Source organism: Nannospalax galili, unplaced genomic scaffold, assembly GCF_000622305.1.
Source record: "Nannospalax galili isolate Female #2095 unplaced genomic scaffold, S.galili_v1.0 scaffold1024, whole genome shotgun sequence".
Lineage (NCBI taxonomy): Eukaryota > Metazoa > Chordata > Mammalia > Rodentia > Spalacidae > Nannospalax > Nannospalax galili.
Window position 1 is genome coordinate 866,963 of NW_008351455.1, and position 22,954 is coordinate 889,916.

The window sequence follows — 22,954 nt, forward strand, 5'->3', positions numbered from 1 at the left end:
GTAGAATTTCAATTACATACATATTGTATAGTTTTTTGCAATTTTAATAACTTATTTCCCAACCAAATCACACAGCTTTTTTGCAATTTCATCAAATTATTTTCCAACCAATGAAGTCCCCTTGAAAAGCAACAATTTCTTCTTGAAATCATGAATTAATTTGAGTCTGATGTATCCAAAGTTTATGAGAATCATCATACCAACGTTCAACAAAGTCTTGTGATAGAACAGATTTTTGAAGCACCACACCAGCGGTAGTAGCTGTAGCAACTAAAGAAATGAGTCCCAAAACAGCAGCGATAATCAGTCCAATCATGCGTTTGCCTCGCCATAGCAGTCTTTAGAAAAATCTCAGAATTAGTCCCTGAACAGGACTGCTTTCCCAGGAGCGATGCATTTTCACAGGAGTCCATAAAGAATTTCGTTGACTTAAAATCATGACTGATTCAAAAGACGGATTAAAAGCTATAGAGTTATTAAGACAAGTATACAAATGACAATTTGACAGGTTTATGTGTCCTATCAATATCACTAGAGGGAAGTGCACGCAAGCTATAACAATGTAATTTTTAACTTTAGTAAAATCATAAAATACTTTACCATAAGTAGTAGCAGAAGTGCCATCAAAAATTTCTACAGGCTTAAGAGCAGCTAACAATTTGCAAATATGTAATTGAAGAGAATATAATGTCCTATTCTCATTTGAGGTCAAGGATTAGCTATTCCTCCATCTACTCAAACTATAGGATTAGCAGTATGAAACTTTATCTCTCATAGGACCAATATTTTTTAAATTACACTTTGAGGTAAACTCCTTATCCCTACATTCTTCTAACCAACTTCCTAGAGGACCCCAAAAATAAGAAAGGGGGAAATGTTGGGAGCTATTATTATGGGCACATAATATGCCAGGCATATTGTTTCTTTGTTGTTTTCTTTCATTTGTTTTTTGAGATAGGGTCTTCCTGTATCCCTAGCTAGCCTGGCACTTCCTATGTAGACCAGGCTGGCCTTGACCTTACAGGCCTCCAGCATCCTTGGATTAAAGGTGTGTACCACCATGCCCAGCTATTTTTATTTATTTATTTTAATGAATTAACTAATTTTTATTAGTATTTGAGTGTTTGCCTGCATGTTATATAAGTGCACCCATGTATGCAATCCCTATGGAGGTCAGAAGAGGGCATCAGATCCCCTGAACTGGAGTTACAGATGGTTGTTAGCCACCACATGAGTGCTGGGAACCAAATCCAGGTCCTCTGCAAGAATCAGGCAAATTCTCTGAGCCATCTGTCCAGCCCCAGGCTATTATTCTTTTTTAGTCTTTGGATAATGCCAAGCTCTTTCTCTGCCACCTGGAATGACCACTAGTCTACTCTGCCTCACCCCACTTAGTTATATTATTTGCATATGAATATATATGTTTGTCTACATTCATATATGTATATATTCTTCCACTGAGCTGTTGCCCAGGTTCATTTTTATTTTGAGACAGGATCTCACTAAATTGCCTAGGCTGGCCTTAAATTCAAGATCTTCTTGCCTTAGCCTCCTGAGTAGCTGGGATTATAGGCCTATGCCACTTCACTCTGTCCCACTTATATGTCTACTGAAATGTTACTTCAGAGGGCTTCCAAGAAACTGGCATGATGGTGGCACATGCTTTTAATCCCAGCAATTGGGAGGCTGAGGCAGGTGAGTCTCTGAATTCAAGGCCAACCTGGTCTACAAACTGAGACACTGTCTCAACCTCCCACCCCCCATCCCCCCCAAATCAAACCAACAAACAGAAACAAAGAGCTTTCAAGGATACTTATCTAAAGGAGACCCTAATTACAGCAGTCCTCACACACATTTGTTTTCTAGCATTTTTAAAAAATTTTATTTATGGGGCTGGAGAGATTGCTCATTGGTTAAGAACACTGACCGTTTTTGCAAAAGACACGGGTTCAAATCCCAGCACCCACATGGCAGCTAACAACTGTCTGTAACTCCAGTTCCAGGGGCTCTGATAGCCTCTTCTGTCCTCCGCAGGCATTGCACAACACGGGTGCACTATTACATACAGGCAATATACTCATACACATAAAAATAATTTTTAAAAAATAATTTATTTATAGCCAGGCGTGGTGGTGCATGCCTTTAATCCCAGCACTTGGGAGGCAGAGGCAGGCGGATCTTTGTGAGTTTGAGGCCAGCCTGGTCTACATAGTGAGTTCCAGGACAGCTGGGGCTACAAGGAGACGCTGTCTCAAAAAAGAAAAAAAAAAATTATATTTTTGGGGTCTTTTTGAGACAGAGTCTCCTTGTAGCCACAGTTGGCCTGGAACTCACTATGTAGGCCAGGCTGGCCTCGAACTCACAGAGATCCATCTGTCTATACCTCCTAAGTGCTGGGACTAAAGGCATGTGCCACCACGCCTGGCTTTCTAGCACTTTTTACAAAAGATTGATTTATGTGTGTGTGTATGTGTGTATGTGTGTATGTGTGTGTATGCATGCACATGTATGTGTGTGTGCATATGTGTGCCACAGTGAGGAGTTGAGGTCAGAAGATAGTTTTGTGGAGCTAGCTTTCTCCTTCTACCTTTAGGTAGGCTCTGAGAATAAGTGTCCTCAGAGTCCCGAAGAGGGCATTGGATTCCTTGGGGCTGGAATTAAGGCAGTTTTGAGCCATCCCCACAGTGCTGGGAACAGAACTCGGGTCCTCTGAAAGAGCAGTACAAGCTCTTAACTGCTGAGCCATCCTTCCAGTCCCTTAGCACTTTTTTGAATTCTTAACTACAGTGTAATCTTTCTAAGGTTCATATTTATTCTATTCACCATGATATCCATAGTGACTGACACACAGTTAAGCACAGAAGAAGAGCTCGGTAAGGATGGAGACTAATAGTGGTTGAATAGTAGTATAAAATCATTATTCAGCCAAGCATGGTGGTACACACCTTTAGTCCCAGCACTCGGGAGGCAGAGGCAGACGGATCTCTGTGATTTTGAGGAGGCCAACCTGGTCTACAAAGTGAGTTTCAAGCTAGCTGGGGCTACAGGGAGACCTGTCTCAAAAAGACCAAAAAAAATTTTTTTTTGTTATTCAGTAATCTCATTAGAGAAAAGTTAGAAATAATTATAGCAGGCATCTGTACATAGTCACCTCACCTCAAACAGTCAACACTCTGCTTAACTAGACATACTTTATACATACCTGCTGAGATGATGATTAGAAGTAAAGAAGGGAGCAACAGTTCTGACAGAGCCACCAGATTCCAGATCCAAGAGTGAGACCTAATTTCAGGTCTCATTGGTATGGACCAAGAATCAAACAACCTCTTTGAGTCCTACTGTAAAAACAACTTGGGTGTATAAGATGAGCTGAATAATAGATGGAGAGTGTGCTAGCAAGCTTAGGGCAGTAGTGTATTGTAATACTTGACTACACTAGAGATAACTTTTATGCCAGAAGCTTCTGACCACATTGTACGCTGTTGCATATTAGTTTTCTTTATGCTGCTTAAGAAGTTTATTTTTCTGAATCTATGCCTGTGCTTTCAGCCATATTCTAAAATTGCAAACTCTTCTAAAATAAGATTGCTTTTTATAATACTGTGTAGTTTGTGCTTAATTTTTGTCTAAAATCTGGTAAATTTTGTCTTTTAGGTACCTAGCTTCCTGTGGTATACTGATGAGCAGAGCTCTTCCATTACATACCTCAGTTTTGCCTAAAGAGATATATGCAAGAACGTTCTTCAAGATCACTGCACCATTAATAAACAAAAGAAAAGAATATTCAGAGAGAAGAATTATAGGGTTTGTATATAATAGTAATTTTATTAAAGGAGCACATTCACAATTTTCTGTATAGGGTATCATGCCTGCCTCCTTCCCTCTGGATTATTTTCTTACAGATCTAATTGATTTTTTTAGGTTAGCCTTCCCACAGCCCTTGCTGTTTTATAAATCTTGTTAATGAATATAGTGGTATATTGGCTGTATATGATAGATGTCAACCTTTAGATTCAAAGCAGGCACATGCTACCGTTGCTCACTTGTCTTATGAGCAAGAACAGTCTGTATCTAGCTTTCATTAAGGTTGCCTTCTCTATATATCAATAGACAGGTTTTTTGTTTGTTTGTTTAGTTTTTTTTTTTTGAGATGGGATCTCCCTGTAGCCCGCAGCTGGCCTGGAACTCACTGTTTAGACCTTGCTGACCTTGAACACACAGAGATCACCTGCCTCTGCTTCCTGAGTGCTGGGATTAAAGGCATGCACCACTACGCCTGGCTCAGTTTTTTGTTTTTTTTTTGTTTTTTTTTTTAAGACAGGGTCTCACCCTTTAGCCCTGACTGGCCTGGAATTCTTCTATGTAGACCAAGTTGGACTTGAAATCACAGAGAGCCACCTGTCTCTGCCTCCTAGTTGCTGGGATTAGAGGTGTACGCCACAACACCCTGCTCCTTTTAGTTTTTTTATACAGATGTTCTTTTTCTTTGGTGGCTGGGTCTTGTTGACTTAGAATTCTCACTGCCTCCATTTCCACAGAGCTGGAATTGCAAGCAAGCAAGCACTCCTATACCTAGTGAATCTCCACTTTAAAATGTTGACAAGTAATTAAAAATTGAAGAACTACCCATGAGCTTTTAAATGGTAACCTCTGCTATGTAGTCCATTTAGAGCCCTTTTGCTTTCTGTGTTGATTTTCGCTCACTCATTCCATCATGTGGTTCAATAAGTGTGCCAAATTTTTTGTGAATCCGCTTATTTATGTTCAATTTAAAGTGCATATTATAGAATTAGTTGTTAACACTGTTTATCTCTCTTTTAGATACTCAATGCAAGAAATGTATGATGTGGTATCAGGAATGGAGGATTACAAGCATTTTGTTCCTTGGTGCAAAAAATCAGACATAATATCAAAGAGATCCGGATATTGTAAAACACAACTAGAAGTTGGCTTTCCACCTGTTTTGGAGCGATATACATCAGTAGTAACCTTGGTAAAACCACATTTGGTAAAGGTAAAAGTTTTGTTTTTGTTTTTAAATATTCCTTGTTTTTATCATATTAAATGAGTTAAATAACATGTAAAAGTTTAAAAATTTGTTTTTTGGGTTTTTTTTTTTTGTCTTTTTGAGACAGGGTCTCCCTGAAGTCCCAGCTGACCTGAACTCACTATGTAGACCAGGCTGGCCTTGAGCTCACAGCGATCTGCCTGCCTCTGCCTCTGCCTCCCAAGCTCTGGGATTAAAGGTGTGCACCACCACACTTGGCTTAAAAATTTGTTTTTAATAAGAGGAGATGGAGACATGAGCCATTTATTGTATTTTCTGTGGTTTTTTTTTTTGAGTTTGCATAAGTTTATTTTTTTTTCAAGACATATATAGACAATAAAAAAGTAAATATTTAACAGATCTCAGCCACCCTAGAAAGCGCTCCATTAAGTCTCTAAAGTAATCGTCATCTTCATCAGAGTCCATTACTTTTCTTCTGTTGAATTTAACTCTGGTTTTCTTTTCTGTTTGTTGGCTTACTTTCTCAAGTATGTCTATTAAACCTTGTTCTGATACCTTCCCACCTAATTGTCCATATCATGCCATCTGTATTAGGTAATTCTCTACTGCTTTAGTTTTTTTCAGGCTTTACAAGTGCTAAGTTACTTAACCTGGGCCAGGCTGACTGGTCCAGAACTTGGGCTAAGATACCGTTTCTCATTTCTACTTCCCTTTGTTTGGCCTCCTGCTGGGCTGCATCACCAGGATCCCCATGCTTGGCCTGCAGCCTCTGCTTCCTCAGCACCTCCAGATCCACCATGGTGTGGCCATTCAGCATTGCACAGCCACTGTGCAGCTGCTGCTGCCCTCGGGGGTCCGCAGTGAGGGAATCTCCTTGGGTCCTCGGCGCGAGCGCTAATTTTATATAACATTAACATTATTCTTTCCAAATAGAAATTTGAGTAGAATATGAAAATGGGAAAACTTTTTCTTTCCTCTTATTCTTCTGTTTATGACTACTGAATCAAAAGATAAAATCACTTGGCCCACATAAGTGGGAACTGCTTTAATCTTTGCACTATTTAAAAAATATATTAAAAATTGGGTGTGGTGGCACATCCTAACTTTCAATCCTAACTGTAAAGAGGCTGAAACAAGAGGATTGTGGATTTGAGGCCACCCTGGGTATAAAGTGAGACTGTCTCAAATAGCAAACAGCTGGGCATGGTGGCACTTGGGAAGCAAAGGCAGGCAGATCTTTGAGTTTGAGGTCAGCCTGGTCTACTATATAGGGAGTTCAGGCCAACCAGGACTACATAATAAGACTCTATCTCAAAGAAAAATAAAAAAATACACAACTGTATTTAATATTTTACCAAATTAAATTCTTAGCCAGCCCTTAATCCCAGCACATAGCTTTTTTATAATTTTTTTTTAATTTAATAACCACATGATTAGAAGAAGCATTTCATTACAGCTTTAACATATTCAGTAACACATTCCAGAGCAAGGATACATCTCTTTCAAAAGTGGCTGTAAATTTTTTTTTTTTTTTTGGTCTTTTTGAGACAGGGTCTTGCTGTAGTCCCAGCTGTCCTGGACCGTGTTATGTAGCCCAGGCTGGCTTTGACCTTACAGAGATCCACCTGCCTCTGCCTCCCGAGTGCTGGGATTAAAGGCGTGTGCCACCACACCCAGCGGCTATAAATTTTTAAGTTCATAGTTGAATTAATACAATTATACAATATTGAACTCATAAACCCTGTAAGACATAAAATTGAATGAGTTTTTACTCTTTAAAGAAGATCTCCATTTCATTTTAAAATAAGCTGTTTCCTACATTTTTAATGCTACTAACACTTAGATGTTTGCATATGTGTTTTTAATCTCTATGTATCTGATTATTACTAGTCACAGTCGGTCATACTCGGATCCTAAGTACCTGAGTATGGATATAAAATCATCAGGTAGATTTCACTGGTAATGTTTATCACTTTTACTATTTAACATGAAGTAAATTTTTATTCTTTCTCCTCAAATATGTTTTTTTTTTAATTTGTTAATTTTGTGTGTGTGTGTATCATACAGAACATCCCACACAATCTTATTCATCTATATACCATTTCCCAAATGGCACGCTCCCATAGCCTCTCCCCTCCCACATGCTGGAGCCCATATACTCTGTCATCCCTGTTACTGTCTATGTGTTGTTGGTACACCCAACTATTCCCCAGTGCATGTCCATCTGTTGAATCTAGTTAGCCTATCTAGATATCCTTGTTTTAGGAAGATCAGCTGTTCCTCATCTAGCAGCAATCAAAAAAATTTTATTTTATTTTATTTTATATGTACGTATTATTGCCTGCATGTAGGTAAGTGCACCCGTGTTGTGCAATGCCCTCAGAGGTCAGAAGAAGCTGTCAGATCCCCTGGGACTAGAGTTATGGAGAGTTGTTAGCTGCCATGTGGGTGCTGGGATTCAAACCCGGGTCTTCTGCAAGAAGAACCAGCGTTCTTAACCACTGAGCCATCTCTCCAGCTCCCCCATATTAAATTCTTTACCACTGAGGGAAAAATCAATTTGTTTAATAAATACCTATTTTTTAAAGTTAGAGAAGTGGTAAGACAATGAAGATAAAAGATGTAAATGTGCCGTGCATGGTGGCACATGCCTTTAATCCCAGCACTCAGAAGGCAGAGGCAAGCAGAAAAAGACAAAAAAAAAAGATGTAAATGTAAGGTATTAACATTATTAAGGTTATCCTTCCTTGAGCTAGGCACTGAGATCCTAGATACTGTTATTTTAGTCAGAGAGAGTGTTCATGCAGAAGATACCCAGCCTTAAACACAAAAAAGATGGCTTAGCAGGTAGATGTGCTTGCTCCAAAGTCTGATAAACTGAGTTTGATCCCCAGGACCCACATAGTGGAGAGAGGGGAGAGAACCCGTTCAAGTTTTTGTCTGACTGCCACATGTGTGCCAAACTCAAGCAAATGTAAAAATACCCCAAATCATAAAACATAAAAAAAGCAGACTTTTGTAGGATAATACTCATTTTTTTCAGATTCCTATTTTATAGTGATCAAAGACTTTTTGGTGGTAAAGAACTTTCCTATACTAAGCACATGCTCTACCAGTGAGTCTTCATCCTGACTCCCCTCCCCTCTTCTGTTTTTCAGAAGGTCTCACATCTAGCCTTCAACTTGCTGCTCACCTTGAACTCCTGATCCTTCTACTTCCCCTTCCCACATGCTGATATTACAGACATGTACCACCACAACTGTTTTTTGAGGTGCTGGGGCTGAATCCAGGGCTTCATGTATGGTAGACAAACATATCCAGGGCTTCATGTATGGTAGACAAATACATCCAGGGCTTCATGTATGGTAGACAAATACATCCAGGGCTTCATGTATGGTAGACAAACATATCCAGGGCTTCATGTATGGTAGACAAATACATCCAGGGCTTCATGTATGGTAGACAAACATATCCAGGGCTTCATGTATGGTAGACAAATACATCCAGGGCTTCATGTATGGTAGACAAACATATCCAGGGCTTCATGTATGGTAGACAAATACATCCAGGGCTTCATGTATGGTAGACAAACATATCCAGGGCTTCATGTATGGTAGACAAATACATCCAGGGCTTCATGTATGGTAGACAAACACATCCAGGGCTTCATGTATGGTAGACAAACATATCCAGGGCTTCATGTATGGTAGACAAATACATCCAGGGCTTCATGTATGGTAGACAAACACATCCAGGGCTTCATGTATGGTAGACAAACATATCCAGGGCTTCATGTATGGTAGACAAATACATCCAGGGCTTCATGTATGGTAGACAAACACATCCAGGGCTTCATGTATGGTAGACAAACATATCCAGGGCTTCATGTATGGTAGACAAATACATCCAGGGCTTCATGTATGGTAGACAAACACATCCAGGGCTTCATGTATGGTAGACAAACATATCCAGGGCTTCATGTATGGTAGACAAATACATCCAGGGCTTCATGTATGGTAGACAAACACATCCAGGGCTTCATGTATGGTAGACAAACATATCCAGGGCTTCATGTATGGTAGACAAATACATCCAGGGCTTCATGTATGGTAGACAAACACATCCAGGGCTTCATGTATGGTAGACAAACATATCCAGGGCTTCATGTATGGTAGACAAATACATCCAGGGCTTCATGTATGGTAGACAAACACATCCAGGGCTTCATGTATGGTAGACAAACATATCCAGGGCTTCATGTATGGTAGACAAATACATCCAGGGCTTCATGTATGGTAGACAAACACATCCAGGGCTTCATGTATGGTAGACAAACATATCCAGGGCTTCATGTATGGTAGACAAATACATCCAGGGCTTCATGTATGGTAGACAAACACATCCAGGGCTTCATGTATGGTAGACAAACATATCCAGGGCTTCATGTATGGTAGACAAATACATCCAGGGCTTCATGTATGGTAGACAAACACATCCAGGGCTTCATGTATGGTAGACAAACATATCCAGGGCTTCATGTATGGTAGACAAATACATCCAGGGCTTCATGTATGGTAGACAAACACATCCAGGGCTTCATGTATGGTAGACAAACATATCCAGGGCTTCATGTATGGTAGACAAATACATCCAGGGCTTCATGTATGGTAGACAAACACATCCAGGGCTTCATGTATGGTAGACAAACATATCCAGGGCTTCATGTATGGTAGACAAATACATCCAGGGCTTCATGTATGGTAGACAAACACATCCAGGGCTTCATGTATGGTAGACAAACATATCCAGGGCTTCATGTATGGTAGACAAATACATCCAGGGCTTCATGTATGGTAGACAAACACATCCAGGGCTTCATGTATGGTAGACAAACATATCCAGGGCTTCATGTATGGTAGACAAATACATCCAGGGCTTCATGTATGGTAGACAAACACATCCAGGGCTTCATGTATGGTAGACAAACATATCCAGGGCTTCATGTATGGTAGACAAATACATCCAGGGCTTCATGTATGGTAGACAAACACATCCAGGGCTTCATGTATGGTAGACAAACATATCCAGGGCTTCATGTATGGTAGACAAATACATCCAGGGCTTCATGTATGGTAGACAAACACATCCAGGGCTTCATGTATGGTAGACAAACATATCCAGGGCTTCATGTATGGTAGACAAATACATCCAGGGCTTCATGTATGGTAGACAAACACATCCAGGGCTTCATGTATGGTAGACAAACATATCCAGGGCTTCATGTATGGTAGACAAATACATCCAGGGCTTCATGTATGGTAGACAAACACATCCAGGGCTTCATGTATGGTAGACAAACATATCCAGGGCTTCATGTATGGTAGACAAATACATCCAGGGCTTCATGTATGGTAGACAAACACATCCAGGGCTTCATGTATGGTAGACAAACATATCCAGGGCTTCATGTATGGTAGACAAATACATCCAGGGCTTCATGTATGGTAGACAAACACATCCAGGGCTTCATGTATGGTAGACAAACATATCCAGGGCTTCATGTATGGTAGACAAATACATCCAGGGCTTCATGTATGGTAGACAAACACATCCAGGGCTTCATGTATGGTAGACAAACATATCCAGGGCTTCATGTATGGTAGACAAATACATCCAGGGCTTCATGTATGGTAGACAAACACATCCAGGGCTTCATGTATGGTAGACAAACATATCCAGGGCTTCATGTATGGTAGACAAATACATCCAGGGCTTCATGTATGGTAGACAAACACATCCAGGGCTTCATGTATGGTAGACAAACATATCCAGGGCTTCATGTATGGTAGACAAATACATCCAGGGCTTCATGTATGGTAGACAAACACATCCAGGGCTTCATGTATGGTAGACAAACATATCCAGGGCTTCATGTATGGTAGACAAATACATCCAGGGCTTCATGTATGGTAGACAAACACATCCAGGGCTTCATGTATGGTAGACAAACATATCCAGGGCTTCATGTATGGTAGACAAATACATCCAGGGCTTCATGTATGGTAGACAAACACATCCAGGGCTTCATGTATGGTAGACAAACATATCCAGGGCTTCATGTATGGTAGACAAATACATCCAGGGCTTCATGTATGGTAGACAAACACATCCAGGGCTTCATGTATGGTAGACAAACATATCCAGGGCTTCATGTATGGTAGACAAATACATCCAGGGCTTCATGTATGGTAGACAAACACATCCAGGGCTTCATGTATGGTAGACAAACATATCCAGGGCTTCATGTATGGTAGACAAATACATCCAGGGCTTCATGTATGGTAGACAAACACATCCAGGGCTTCATGTATGGTAGACAAACATATCCAGGGCTTCATGTATGGTAGACAAATACATCCAGGGCTTCATGTATGGTAGACAAACACATCCAGGGCTTCATGTATGGTAGACAAACATATCCAGGGCTTCATGTATGGTAGACAAATACATCCAGGGCTTCATGTATGGTAGACAAACACATCCAGGGCTTCATGTATGGTAGACAAACATATCCAGGGCTTCATGTATGGTAGACAAATACATCCAGGGCTTCATGTATGGTAGACAAACACATCCAGGGCTTCATGTATGGTAGACAAACATATCCAGGGCTTCATGTATGGTAGACAAATACATCCAGGGCTTCATGTATGGTAGACAAACACATCCAGGGCTTCATGTATGGTAGACAAACATATCCAGGGCTTCATGTATGGTAGACAAATACATCCAGGGCTTCATGTATGGTAGACAAACACATCCAGGGCTTCATGTATGGTAGACAAACATATCCAGGGCTTCATGTATGGTAGACAAATACATCCAGGGCTTCATGTATGGTAGACAAACACATCCAGGGCTTCATGTATGGTAGACAAACATATCCAGGGCTTCATGTATGGTAGACAAATACATCCAGGGCTTCTCCCCAGCACTGGATTGATTGATTTTTTTTGTTTTGAGTCAGGGTCTCATGTGGCCCAGACAGGTTTTGAACTTTTAGGCTGGCCTTGATTTTTTTTTGGTCTTTTTGAGACAGGGTCTCCCTGTAGCCCCAGCTGCCCTGGAACTCCCAGAGTCTGCCTGGGATTAAAGGTGTGGGCCACTATGCCCAGCTGGACTTGAAGGCTTGATCTTCCTGCCTCTACCTCTTAAGTGCTGGGATTAAACGTGGGCATTACTGTGTCTGGCTTTTGGAATTTTTGACACTGCTCTGGCTTTTAGGGTTCTGGACATTGAACCTAGAGTTTGTGTGTGCTTGGCCCTGCACTTTAGTATATTGTTCACTGCCGCTAAGTTCTTTCTTTTTCCTCTTTTTTGAGACAGGGTCTCATTGAGCACAGGCTGCCCTCCAGTTTCCATGTAGCTGAGGATAACTTTGAATTTGATTCTCCTTCCTATACCTCTAAAGAATCAGGATTACAGGCATGTGCCAAGCTTTCTCCTTGCCTATTACTCCTTCAAATTCTAGCTGACCAGTGTTTTTTTGTTTTTTTTCTTTGCTTTCATAGAAATAGTTAGTCCTAACTTTGTGACTCCTTTGGGCTTTGTGCATACTTTATTTTTTTTATCACTCTGTAATAATATTTTTTAACCTGGATATTTCCTTGTCAAGACTGAAAATTATTTTTATTTGGGGCAGGGGGCATGGTGCTTGTGTGGAAGTCAAAGGAGTTGGTTCTCTCCTTCCACATTGTGGGTCCCAGGGAGCAAACTCAGGTTGTTAGTCTTGGTGGTAAGCTCCTTTATCCAGTGAGCCATCTCTCTGGCTGTTTTTTGTTGTTTTTGTTTTAAGAGTTATTAATTTAGGTCTGAAGAGATTGATCATTCGTTAAGAGCACTGACTATTCTTGCAGAAGACCCAGGTTCAAATCCCAGCACCCACATGGCAGGTAACGACTGTCTGTAACTCCAGTTCCAGGGGATCTGACAGCCTCTTCTGTCCTCTGCAGGCATTGCACAACATGGGTGCACTTACTTACATTCGGGCATAACACTCATACACATAAAATAAAAATATTAAATTTTTTTTTTTTTTTTTTTTGCCTTTTTTAGAAAGGGGCTCCCTGTAGCCCAGCTGTCCTGGAACTCACTATGTAGACCAGGCTGGCCTCGAACTCACAAAGATCTGCCTGCCTCTGCCTCCCAAGTGCTGGGATTTAAGGCGTGCACCACCACGCCCGGCTTAAATAAAATATTTTTTAAAGTTATTAATTTAGACAGGGTCCCACTACATAGCTAGGTAGTTCCTGACTGGCCTGGAACTCCTCTATAGACCAAGTTGGCCTTGAACTCACAGTGATCTGCCTGCCTCTGCCTCCTGAGTGCTGGAATCAAAGGTATGAGTGCTAGAATCAAAAGCATGTGTCACTATGCCCAGCAAGATTTGTGTGTGAATTTGTCTGCATGTGTATATGTGCACGTGTGCCCATGGAGGCCAGAAGAAGGTGTTGGATCCCTTGAAGCAGGAGTTACAGGAAGTTGTGAGCCTCCTCAGTTGAGTGTTGCAAGAACAGCAAACACTCTTAACTGCTGAGCCATCTCTTCTGTGCCTCTCCTCTTTTAAAAATTGAAACAGAATTTCACCAAGTTATCTAGGCTGGCCTCAAACCAGCCCAGCGTCAGTTCTATGGAGCTTAAGGAAACAAAAAACTCGGCAAATCCACACTGGATCTTTCTTATTGACAACCATTTTTCCAGTATAATAAACTACCTCATCTAATTTACATTGAAATGAAGGAAACAACAAACCTTGTGGCATTTTTCCATGAATAATTAGCTACCCCAAAGTGTCCTTGACCTAATGTGTCAACATATTTTAGTTTACATTAATCTATAATTACCAGGAGCTCTTAAATTTTTAGCAGATTTAATAGAGGCAAAAGTTAAGTCTTTCTGCTTTGTTATGTTTTGCTTTGTTTTGGGTGTTTAATTTTGTTTTGACTAGGTCTTCCTGTATAATTTCTTTTTTTTGGGTCTGATGTAATTTCAATTGACCTGGAACTCAATATGTAGCAAGTAGTGAATTCACTTGAATCATCATCCTTCTGTTTCAGCCTCTTGAGTGCTGGAATGACAGTTCAATAAATCCTTTTTTGTTTTCATCTTTTTAAAAAAATTTATTTTATGTATACGAGTGTATTGCCTGCATGTATCTAAGTGCGCCCATGTAGTGCCTGTGGATGTCAGAAGAGGGCATCAGATCCCCTGGAATTGGAGGAGTTATGGACTGTTAGTCATCCTAAGGGTGCTGGGCACTGAACCTGGGCCCTCTGCAAGAGCAGCAAGTGCTCTTAACCACTGAGCCATCTCTTCAGCCCCAATTCAGTGAATCTTTTTAGCTAAACCAAAATATAAAGTTTTTTATGTGTTAGTTTATGTGGTGATCAGTTAATCTAGAATGATCAGGAGGATCCATCATCATAACAGCTTTTACCGTGTTCAATATCTCTGCTGTTAGGAATGTTCCTGTCAAAACATGTCAGAAAAAAATCCTTGTGTCCTTGGGCTAGGTCATCAGAGCAAGCGCAACAATGTTGCATTTTGTTAAAAATAGGGGGAAATGCTGTAATATTTCCAAAATCTGTTTCTCCTTTAGTGTTAAAGTTCCTATAAGCTTCTTATGTGATTGTAAAGGGCAGAATGCATTAACATAGAAGATCTTCAGTGTGTGTGAGACTCTAGGTTTGATCCCCATCACTTCGGAGGGGGTTAAAAAGAAGGGGAATTGTAGCTATACATAGAAATTAAATTTTCCATGTGTGTGTGTACATGTGTACATGTGTGCTTTCAGGTACATGTAGGTACACAAATGTGGAAGCCCAAGATGCATGTTGGGTGGGTGTCTTCTCAATCACCCTCCACTATTGTGTGAGACAGTGCTTCTCAATAAACCTGAAGCTCGCTGATTTACATAGGTCGGGCAACCTGTGAGCCTCAGGGACCTGCCAGTTTTGCCTTCTCCCCACCCTATCTCTTGTGCTGGGGTTACAGGAGTATACCATTTTCCCAGCTTTTTATATGGGTTCTGGGGATCTGCACTCAGATTCTCCTCCTGCTTGTGCTGCTGTTAACATTATACCTATGCAAGCTTTTGTTTTAGTAGTGTGTGTCTGTAGTGATTATAGTTACAGGGGAGGACATTGTAAACTCTTTAGGGGAATAAGATACCAAAGAAAAAGAGTAGAGGGGCTTGATTATTTGGCCTCAGGATGTATCGAAGGAGCTGAAAACTCAAGCTTATTTGAGGAAGGAGTTATAGATGAAGAAAAAAAAAAATCCTTCCATAGAGGGCCTTACATAGGCTGGGCAAGTCTACCACTGAGCTGCAGGTCCAGCCTGAAACAAAAGTTCTAAGGGAAGGTGATTCTTGAGGTCAGTTGGCTACAATTCAGTAATACCCAGATAATACTTGAGGGTAAATGTCAGTCAAGTTCATAACTAGTTCTAACTATATACTGGTAACTCTGATCTGAACTCCATTTTTCACATTGTACATGGCAACTCTCTGACAAGTGTCAGTCAGTACTTTTTAAATTAATATACAGTGACAGGCTGGAGAGATGGCTCAGCAGATTAAAGCACTTGCTGGTCTTTCAGAGGACCTGGGTTTGGTTCCTAGAAGCCATGTCAGGCAGCTTACAACTGCCTGTAATTCTGGTTCCAGGGCATCTGACGCCCACTTCTGTGGGCACCAGGATACACATACACATAAATAAAAATAAATTTAAGAAATATATATGTAAACAGAATTATCAAGATGACTGCACATTGTATGGTTAAGTGTTGAGCTTCAGGGTGTACATACTCACATATAAAATATACATGTGCCCTGAAGAGATCAGAAAAAATTGGGCCATGGTCAAGGTAAGAGTGAAGAAAAGTTCTGGAATCTGATACCCTGTTCTGGCCCCTGCAGGCACCTGTATACATGTAGTGTACATAAACTCATACAGCCTCACATACTTACACATAAATTAAAAATAAATCTTTAAAAAATGTTTTTAAGAAGTGAAAGATAAATTTGGGTTGCAGAGAACTTAAATTGCCCTAGGGATATATACTAGGTAGATACCTTTTAAACATGTCAGCCATTCCAGAGTAATGATGGAAAGCATGTGCTATTTTCAGAATCACCACCTATCAGAACTAGAAACACGTTTAAAAAAAAATCACTCCCTGGGTATGGAGTGAGGGCTCAATTGGTAAAGTGCTTGCTGTACAAGCTTGAGTTCCTGAGTTTGGGTTTCCCAAACCCACAGAAAATCTTGGGGGGAGGGTGACACATGGCTGTAAACCCAGTACTAGGGGGCAGAGGCAGGCAGCGCTCTGAAGCCCATTGGCCAACCTACCCCAGTTATTGAGCTCCAGGTTCAGTGAGAGGCTGTTTTACTCTTGTTGCTGTGGCTAAGCACCTGACAGCAAAGCAATTGGAAGGAAGAAGGGCTTATTCTGGCTTATAGTTCAAGGAAATTCTTCCACTATGGTAAGGATAACATGGCAGAAGATGAAGTTGTGGTGGCAGGAGTGTGAGGCCCGCTGGTCACAGTGCATCCAGTCAGGAAGCAGAGAGCAATGAATACTGGTGCTTAGCTTGCTTACTCCTTTTTATTCAGTCCGGGGAATCGTGCTGCCCACATGTAGGGTGGATCTTTACACATCAGTTAACCTAATGTACATGGTCCTTCACAGACAGTCCTGTCTCCAAAGTGATTCTAGGTCTTGTCAAGCTGATAGTTAATAGGAACCATCACAGTGACCTTGTCTCAGAAAAGATGGATAGCAATTGAACACACACACACACACACACACACACACACACACAAATGCATACACGCACGCACACTACTCCCTGTTGTGCTGCTAAAAAAGGGAAATCTAAGCTCAGTGGGCAAGAGTGTAGAAGAGAGCAACTGACAATCTTGGGATTCTAGAAGAAAAGAAAATAGCTTATTTTGGTAAGAAATTACTTCCTAGTACCAAACTATTAGATATCTTCATCTCCTGTGGTCTGACCTACAAAGGTAATTACTTTGTAAAGAAATAGCTTCAGTCGTGATAGTTTCTTGTCATACAAAAGCTGTTTTAACACAGTTTTATTTTTTTCATTTTGTTTTAGGCATCTTGTACTGACGGGAAACTTTTCAATCATTTGGAGACTATTTGGCGTTTTAGCCCAGGTCTACCTGGCTACCCAAGAACTTGTACCTTGGATTTTTCAGTAAGTTGATCATAAAGTTCTTTGTTTCACATAAAGCAAAGTTGGTAAAGGAGTACTAATACAGCAAGCCTAGTGGTATATGCCTGTATTCCAGCACTCAGGAGACTGAGACAGGATTGTTGTGAGTTGTGTTCCATCCTGGCTATATACTGAGTTCCAGGCCAGCCTAGGATACAGACTAAGACTCTCTCAAAAAATAAAAATAAGGGCTGGAGAGATGGCTCAGTGGTTGGGAACACTTGCTGCTCTTATAGAGGACCCAGGTTAAATTCTCAGCATCCATGTGACAGCTAATAACCATCTGTAATTCCAGTTTGAGGAGAGCCAATGCCCTTTTCTGGCCTCTACCAGAATAACTCTATGAAAAATAAATACAGTATATAAAAGTTTTATGCCATTTTTGTTGGTTTTATTCTTTTAACTAATTTTTTTTTTTTTTTTTTTCTTTTTTTAGACAGGGGCTCCCTGTAGCCATTGCTGGCATGGAACTCATAGAGATCCACCTGCCTCTGCCTCCCCAGTGCTGGGATTAAAGGCATGCACCACCACACCCGGCTACAAAGAAATATTTGTAAAATTTTTTTTTTAGTTTTTTTTATGTGTATGAGTGTTTTGCCTGCCTGTATGTAAGTGCACCTGTGCTAAGGCCAGAAGGGAGTGTCAGGTCCCCTGGAACTGGAGTAAAGGATGGTTGTTAGCTGCCCTATGGGTGTGGGGAACCAAATCCAGGTCTCCTGAAAGAGCAGCCAATGCTCTTAACCACTGAGCCACCTCTTCAGTCCCTGTAAAATAATTTTTAACATTTTCCTACAGATTTCCTTTGAATTCCGCTCACTTCTGCACTCTCAGCTTGCGACGTTGTTTTTTGATGAAGTTGTAAAACAAATGGTAGCTGCCTTTGAAAGAAGAGCATGTAAGCTGTATGGTCCAGAAACAAATATACCTCGGGAATTAATGTTTCATGAAGTTCATCATACATAAAAGGGAAATAAGAATTGGTACCACCTACTTTTGACTAGATCCTTCACTCTTAGGAAGTACTTTCATGATCTGTTCAGAAGTCAGAAAGCTTGTTAAATCAGCTTTGATTATAAACCTGCTCCACTGAAAGTTTGCACATTGAATATGAACCCACTTGTACATAGAATTATTTTTTCAATCAAATGTAATTCAAAGTAACGTGTACATTAGCAGGTTCTGCCTTTATAGTAATGAATGTTATCACTGTTGCTAGGATATGTCACCTTTGAGCACAAACTGAAACTAATTTAAGCCTTTAAATTATCACCCTATGTGAAAGAGGTTAGCTAATACAGTGTGTGTTACATTAACCATATCATGTTTAAGTTATTAAGCTCAGAGTATTTGTAACTTATTATTATTAGGCCTGCCATATAGCTTAGGATATTTGAATAATCATCATATATTTAAAGTTAAAACTTTAATTTAAAATACTGTTAATGAAGGTTCCTACCACTTTCTGTATTTTTAAATTGTTCTGATGGGTAGTTGTAGATAATTCAGTGCTCTAGAGAAGCTGATTCTCAAATAAACTATTTTTTTGGTAAGTGGTCCAAAGCTTTGAGCTACTTTTCTAGTCATTTGCAACCTTCTCCCAGGTGCTTTTTTGTGGGCTTTTTAAAAAATGCTAATTGCCTGTCAGTTTTAGGCAACAGATAAAGATGAGTTGGTTGATGCATCTCTAGCACTGTGTATCTCTATTTTCTATTTATTGTGTATGTTCACTTTCAATAATATATTCTAAACATATTTTTTAAAACAATGTAAATGCTGAAGTAGTAATAAAGTTAATTTGTTTATTTTTTGCACAGTTACTTTGGTTCTTTAGATCTTCTATAGTAGTTCCAATGTGTATTTGGGCAGGTGTCCTAGTTTGCATCTCTTGCTGTAATAAACACCGTGACCAAAAGCAACTTGGGGAGGAAAGGGTTTGTTTCAGTTTCCAGGATGCAGTCCATGTCAAGTGAAACCAGGCCAGGACCTCAAGGCAGAGCCCATGGAGGAACGCTGTTTACTGGCTTGTTCTCAGGCTCTCATTCAGCTACCTTTCTTATACTGCCCAAGGCCACCTGTCTAGGAATGGTACCACCTACTTTGGGCTGGGCCCACCTACATCAATTGGCAATCCAGAAAATGTCCCACAGATGTGCCCAGAGAGGCATATTCTTCAATTGCAGTTGACTCTTCTTGGGTGACTCCCGTCATCTTAACAGCTCAAGGTTAACTATGATCACAGAAATAAAGTATTATAGTATTTCTTGTCTTATAAGTACTTTCATGGGTGTAACACCCTAGATGTGATCCCCATCACTGTCTACACACACACACACACAACTTTGACAGAAACTGACAAATCTGGGCAAAACTCAATCTTTCTTTAGTCAATATTGATCTCCTTCCCTCCTTTCACTCTATACAGAATAATCTTTTGACATTAAACTTCCCATCATAGTGCTTTTTAACCTTATTTGGTACATGTATGGATTTGCTCAATAAATCTGTTGAGTACCTACCTGCTGTCTCTCAGGAACTAGTGGAACTTTGTTGTGTTTCTACACAAATAAAACATTTCCCATTTGCAGTTAAGGTATGTGTCCAGAGTGTAAGTAATCTGCATATAATTGTGTCTCTTGAATAATAAAGTATTCAGTTTGGGTTTTGGTGTTTGGTTCCATTTTGATAAGATCTCTCACTAGTCCAGGCTGGTCTGGAACTTACTATGTAGCACAGGCTGGCATGGAGCTCATGGCTGAGGTTCCTGCTTAGCTTCCCAAATGCTGGAAGTACAGGTGTAAGCCACCATACCTGTTTGTCTTTGTTACTTACATTTTGTGTGTGTGTGTGTGTTTGCATGTGTGGGAGCACATGTGTGTGCATGAAATAGCCTTTAGTTGACACTGGGTGTCTTTGGTAGCCCTTCACTTAACTGAAGCAGGATCTGGAGCTCACTGATTCTGGTTAGTCTAGCTAGCCACCTTACCCTGAGGATCCCGCCTCTGCCTTTCAAGTGCTATGGTTACAGGTGGCTGCCACACCTACCTGGCTTTTTATAGGGATCCATATTCTGGTCCTCATGCTTGCACAGCATGCACTTTATCCACTGAGCCATCTCAGCTGTGAGGGGCGCATGCTACCTCTGCTGTTTTGCTAGGCAGACATATCAGACTGCCTTCTAAGTGTTCATACTCACAGACTGTGCTGCTTTTCATCAGTGTAGCTTCTTGCAATGGGTAGTGGTCAATGCAGAAACTTAGAACTGCTTAAAGTGCTGAGAATAAATGACTTTGAGTCTCAACCCCAATTGGGACATCTCTATCACCCCCTCCAAGGCTTAGGGAACATAGCTCAAGAAGGGGTAGAAAGAATGTAAGAGCCAGGAGATGGGGAGGCATGGGATATACACAAACTTTAGAGTTGCCAAGATGTTTATGTGTAAGTAGGATATAATAGGGTTACTATTTCACCTTGTGTTTGTTCTTTTGAGGATAGTTTTTAATACCTTTCTGGGCATTGTAGGTATCTTTCCTGTTGACTTAGATAAAATATCTTGACAAAAATAACTTAGAAGAGTCATTTGGTTCAGTTTGAGAGTAAGGTCCTTAAGTCATGGCCAAAGGAGCCTCAGGCAGCTGGTCACATTGTATTCAGTCAGGAAGTAGAGGGAGATGAATGCTCATCCCAGCTAGCCACCTTTTCATGCAGATCAGGACCCAAACCCAGGGAATGATGCCACACACTTTAAGTGTGGGTTTCCTGCCTCAATTAACCTAACCAAGATAATCATTTACAGTAATGCCCTAGGTGATGAAAATGTAAGCAAGCTCATTAACTTCACTTTTTTTTTTTTTTTTTTTTTTAGCATTTAATAGGAGGGAGGGGGTGCACATGCCACAACACACATGGAGGTCAGAACTTGTGGTAGTCACTTCTCTCCTACCATGTGGTTGGGTTCCTGGGATTGAACTCAGGTCATCAGGTTTGGTAGCAAGAGCATTTGCTGAGCCATCTCACTGGCTGTCCCTCCCCCATATTCTTTACCTTAAAACAGTCTGTCTCAAAGCTGACAGTGAAAATCACCAGGCTGAAGCTGCTGCTGTTTGTGAGGATCAGGAAGACACTGCTGTCATCTGCTTCAAAACTTAACTTCGCAGGATTTTGGGTCCTCCTATATCCAGCTATCCGGGGCTCTTGCAGCTGCAGTGAAAATACTCCATTTTCTCTTGTCCTGAAATAGCAGGGTGTTCCTTTCCCCTTGGTTATACATTTTTCAGGCAGATTCAGGTACATTTCCATGGTCAGGCTAAACAACTGGATCAGTGTTTACTTCCCCCTTTTCCATTTCTGGCTGTTCTAGTTTGTTTCTTCATTGCTGTGACACAACACTCTGACCAGTACCAACTTGGGGAGGAAAGGGTTTATTTGGCTTACATCTCCCAGGTCACAGTTCATCTGGGAGCCCAAAGTAGGAATTCAGGCCATGGAGGAACGCTGCTTACTGGCTTGTTCCCCTGGCCCCTGCTCAGCCTGCTTTCTTACACAACACAGGTCTACCTGCCCAGGGGTGGCACCACCCACAGTGGGCTAGGCCCTCCCACATGGCTCAACAATCAAAAGATGCCCCATGGACATGGCCACAGGCCAGTCCAATGAAGGCAATTCCCCAATTGAGGCTCCCTCAACCCAGATGTGTCAAGTTGACACTAAAGCTATCCAGCACACTGGCTCATACATTGTTCTCTTGATTCTGGAGTTTACTTGAAAAGGCTTTGTTCAAAGGAAATTCTTTGAAGACAGACATCTAAATCCTGCTTATTTAACAGCACGGACAATCCACTTTTTGCAGTTCAAAATTGGGTTGGAGCCTGCCATCTTGAGGTTTCCTCAAGGAATGTATAATTTCTGCTTTATCAGCAGTCTCTAGCATCTTTAACCTTCTCAAGTAATCCTGTAAAAAGTCTTCTTGATTTTCTCCTACAATTTCTCACTACTTTAACGAATTTGCAGTCTTCACCTGTTTGTGTTGTTTTTTTGGGAAATGAGAGTTAGGGTGGTGACTGAACCCCAGCCTCACATTCTTAGGAGTGCTCCACCCGGCTAGATCCTAGGTAATTTCCAAGTTGGTCTTTTTTAAAATAAAATTTTACTTACAAGTATTTAAGGACTTGTGCATGCAATACCCAGAGGCCAGGAGAGGGCATGAGATCCCCATCGTTGTTTGCTGCCATGTGGGTGCTGTGAACTGAAACCACTGAGCAAACTCCCTGGCTTCCAACTGTCTTTAAGCATTCAAGTGGCCAAGACTGGTTTAAATTGCACTCTAGAAAATAAAAATATTTTTAAAAGGGGGTGCTGGAGAGATGGCTCAGCGATTAAGAACACTGGTTGTTCTTAAAGACCCAGGTTCAAATCCCAACACCCACATGGAAGCTAACTGTCCGTAACTCCAGTTCCAGGGGATCCAATGGCCTCTTCTCTTTGCGGGCACTGCATGACATGAGTGCACTTACCTATGTGCAGACAATACATTCATACACATAATTAAAAAAACAATTGTACTATTGCTCAATAGCTGGCAAATACCATGCATTGAGTCCTTTTATTTAACTATAATTTAAGCTTCTTAAAAATTAATTTGTGGGGGCTGG

The 22,954-nt window shown here is 40.8% G+C and overlaps 1 protein-coding gene and 1 pseudogene across 2 annotated transcripts in view; one reads left to right on the plus strand and one right to left on the minus strand.

The window, feature by feature from the left end:
* Coq10b (coenzyme Q10B) overlaps window positions 1–19,890 on the plus strand; it is a 37,027-nt gene extending 17,137 nt beyond the window's left edge. For both annotated transcript variants that reach the window (XM_008848292.3, XM_008848291.3), the window contains 4 exons: window positions 3,655–3,804; window positions 4,822–5,014; window positions 17,187–17,288; window positions 18,102–19,890. In XM_008848292.3, coding sequence (XP_008846514.1) covers window positions 3,680–3,804; window positions 4,822–5,014; window positions 17,187–17,288; window positions 18,102–18,269 — 588 coding nt within the window. In that variant the 5' untranslated portion in view covers window positions 3,655–3,679 and the 3' untranslated portion in view covers window positions 18,270–19,890. The remainder of the gene's footprint in view (window positions 1–3,654; window positions 3,805–4,821; window positions 5,015–17,186; window positions 17,289–18,101) is intronic.
* Window positions 5,312–5,878, minus strand: LOC103746178 (annotated as a pseudogene).
* Window positions 19,891–22,954: the final 3,064 nt, after the last annotated feature.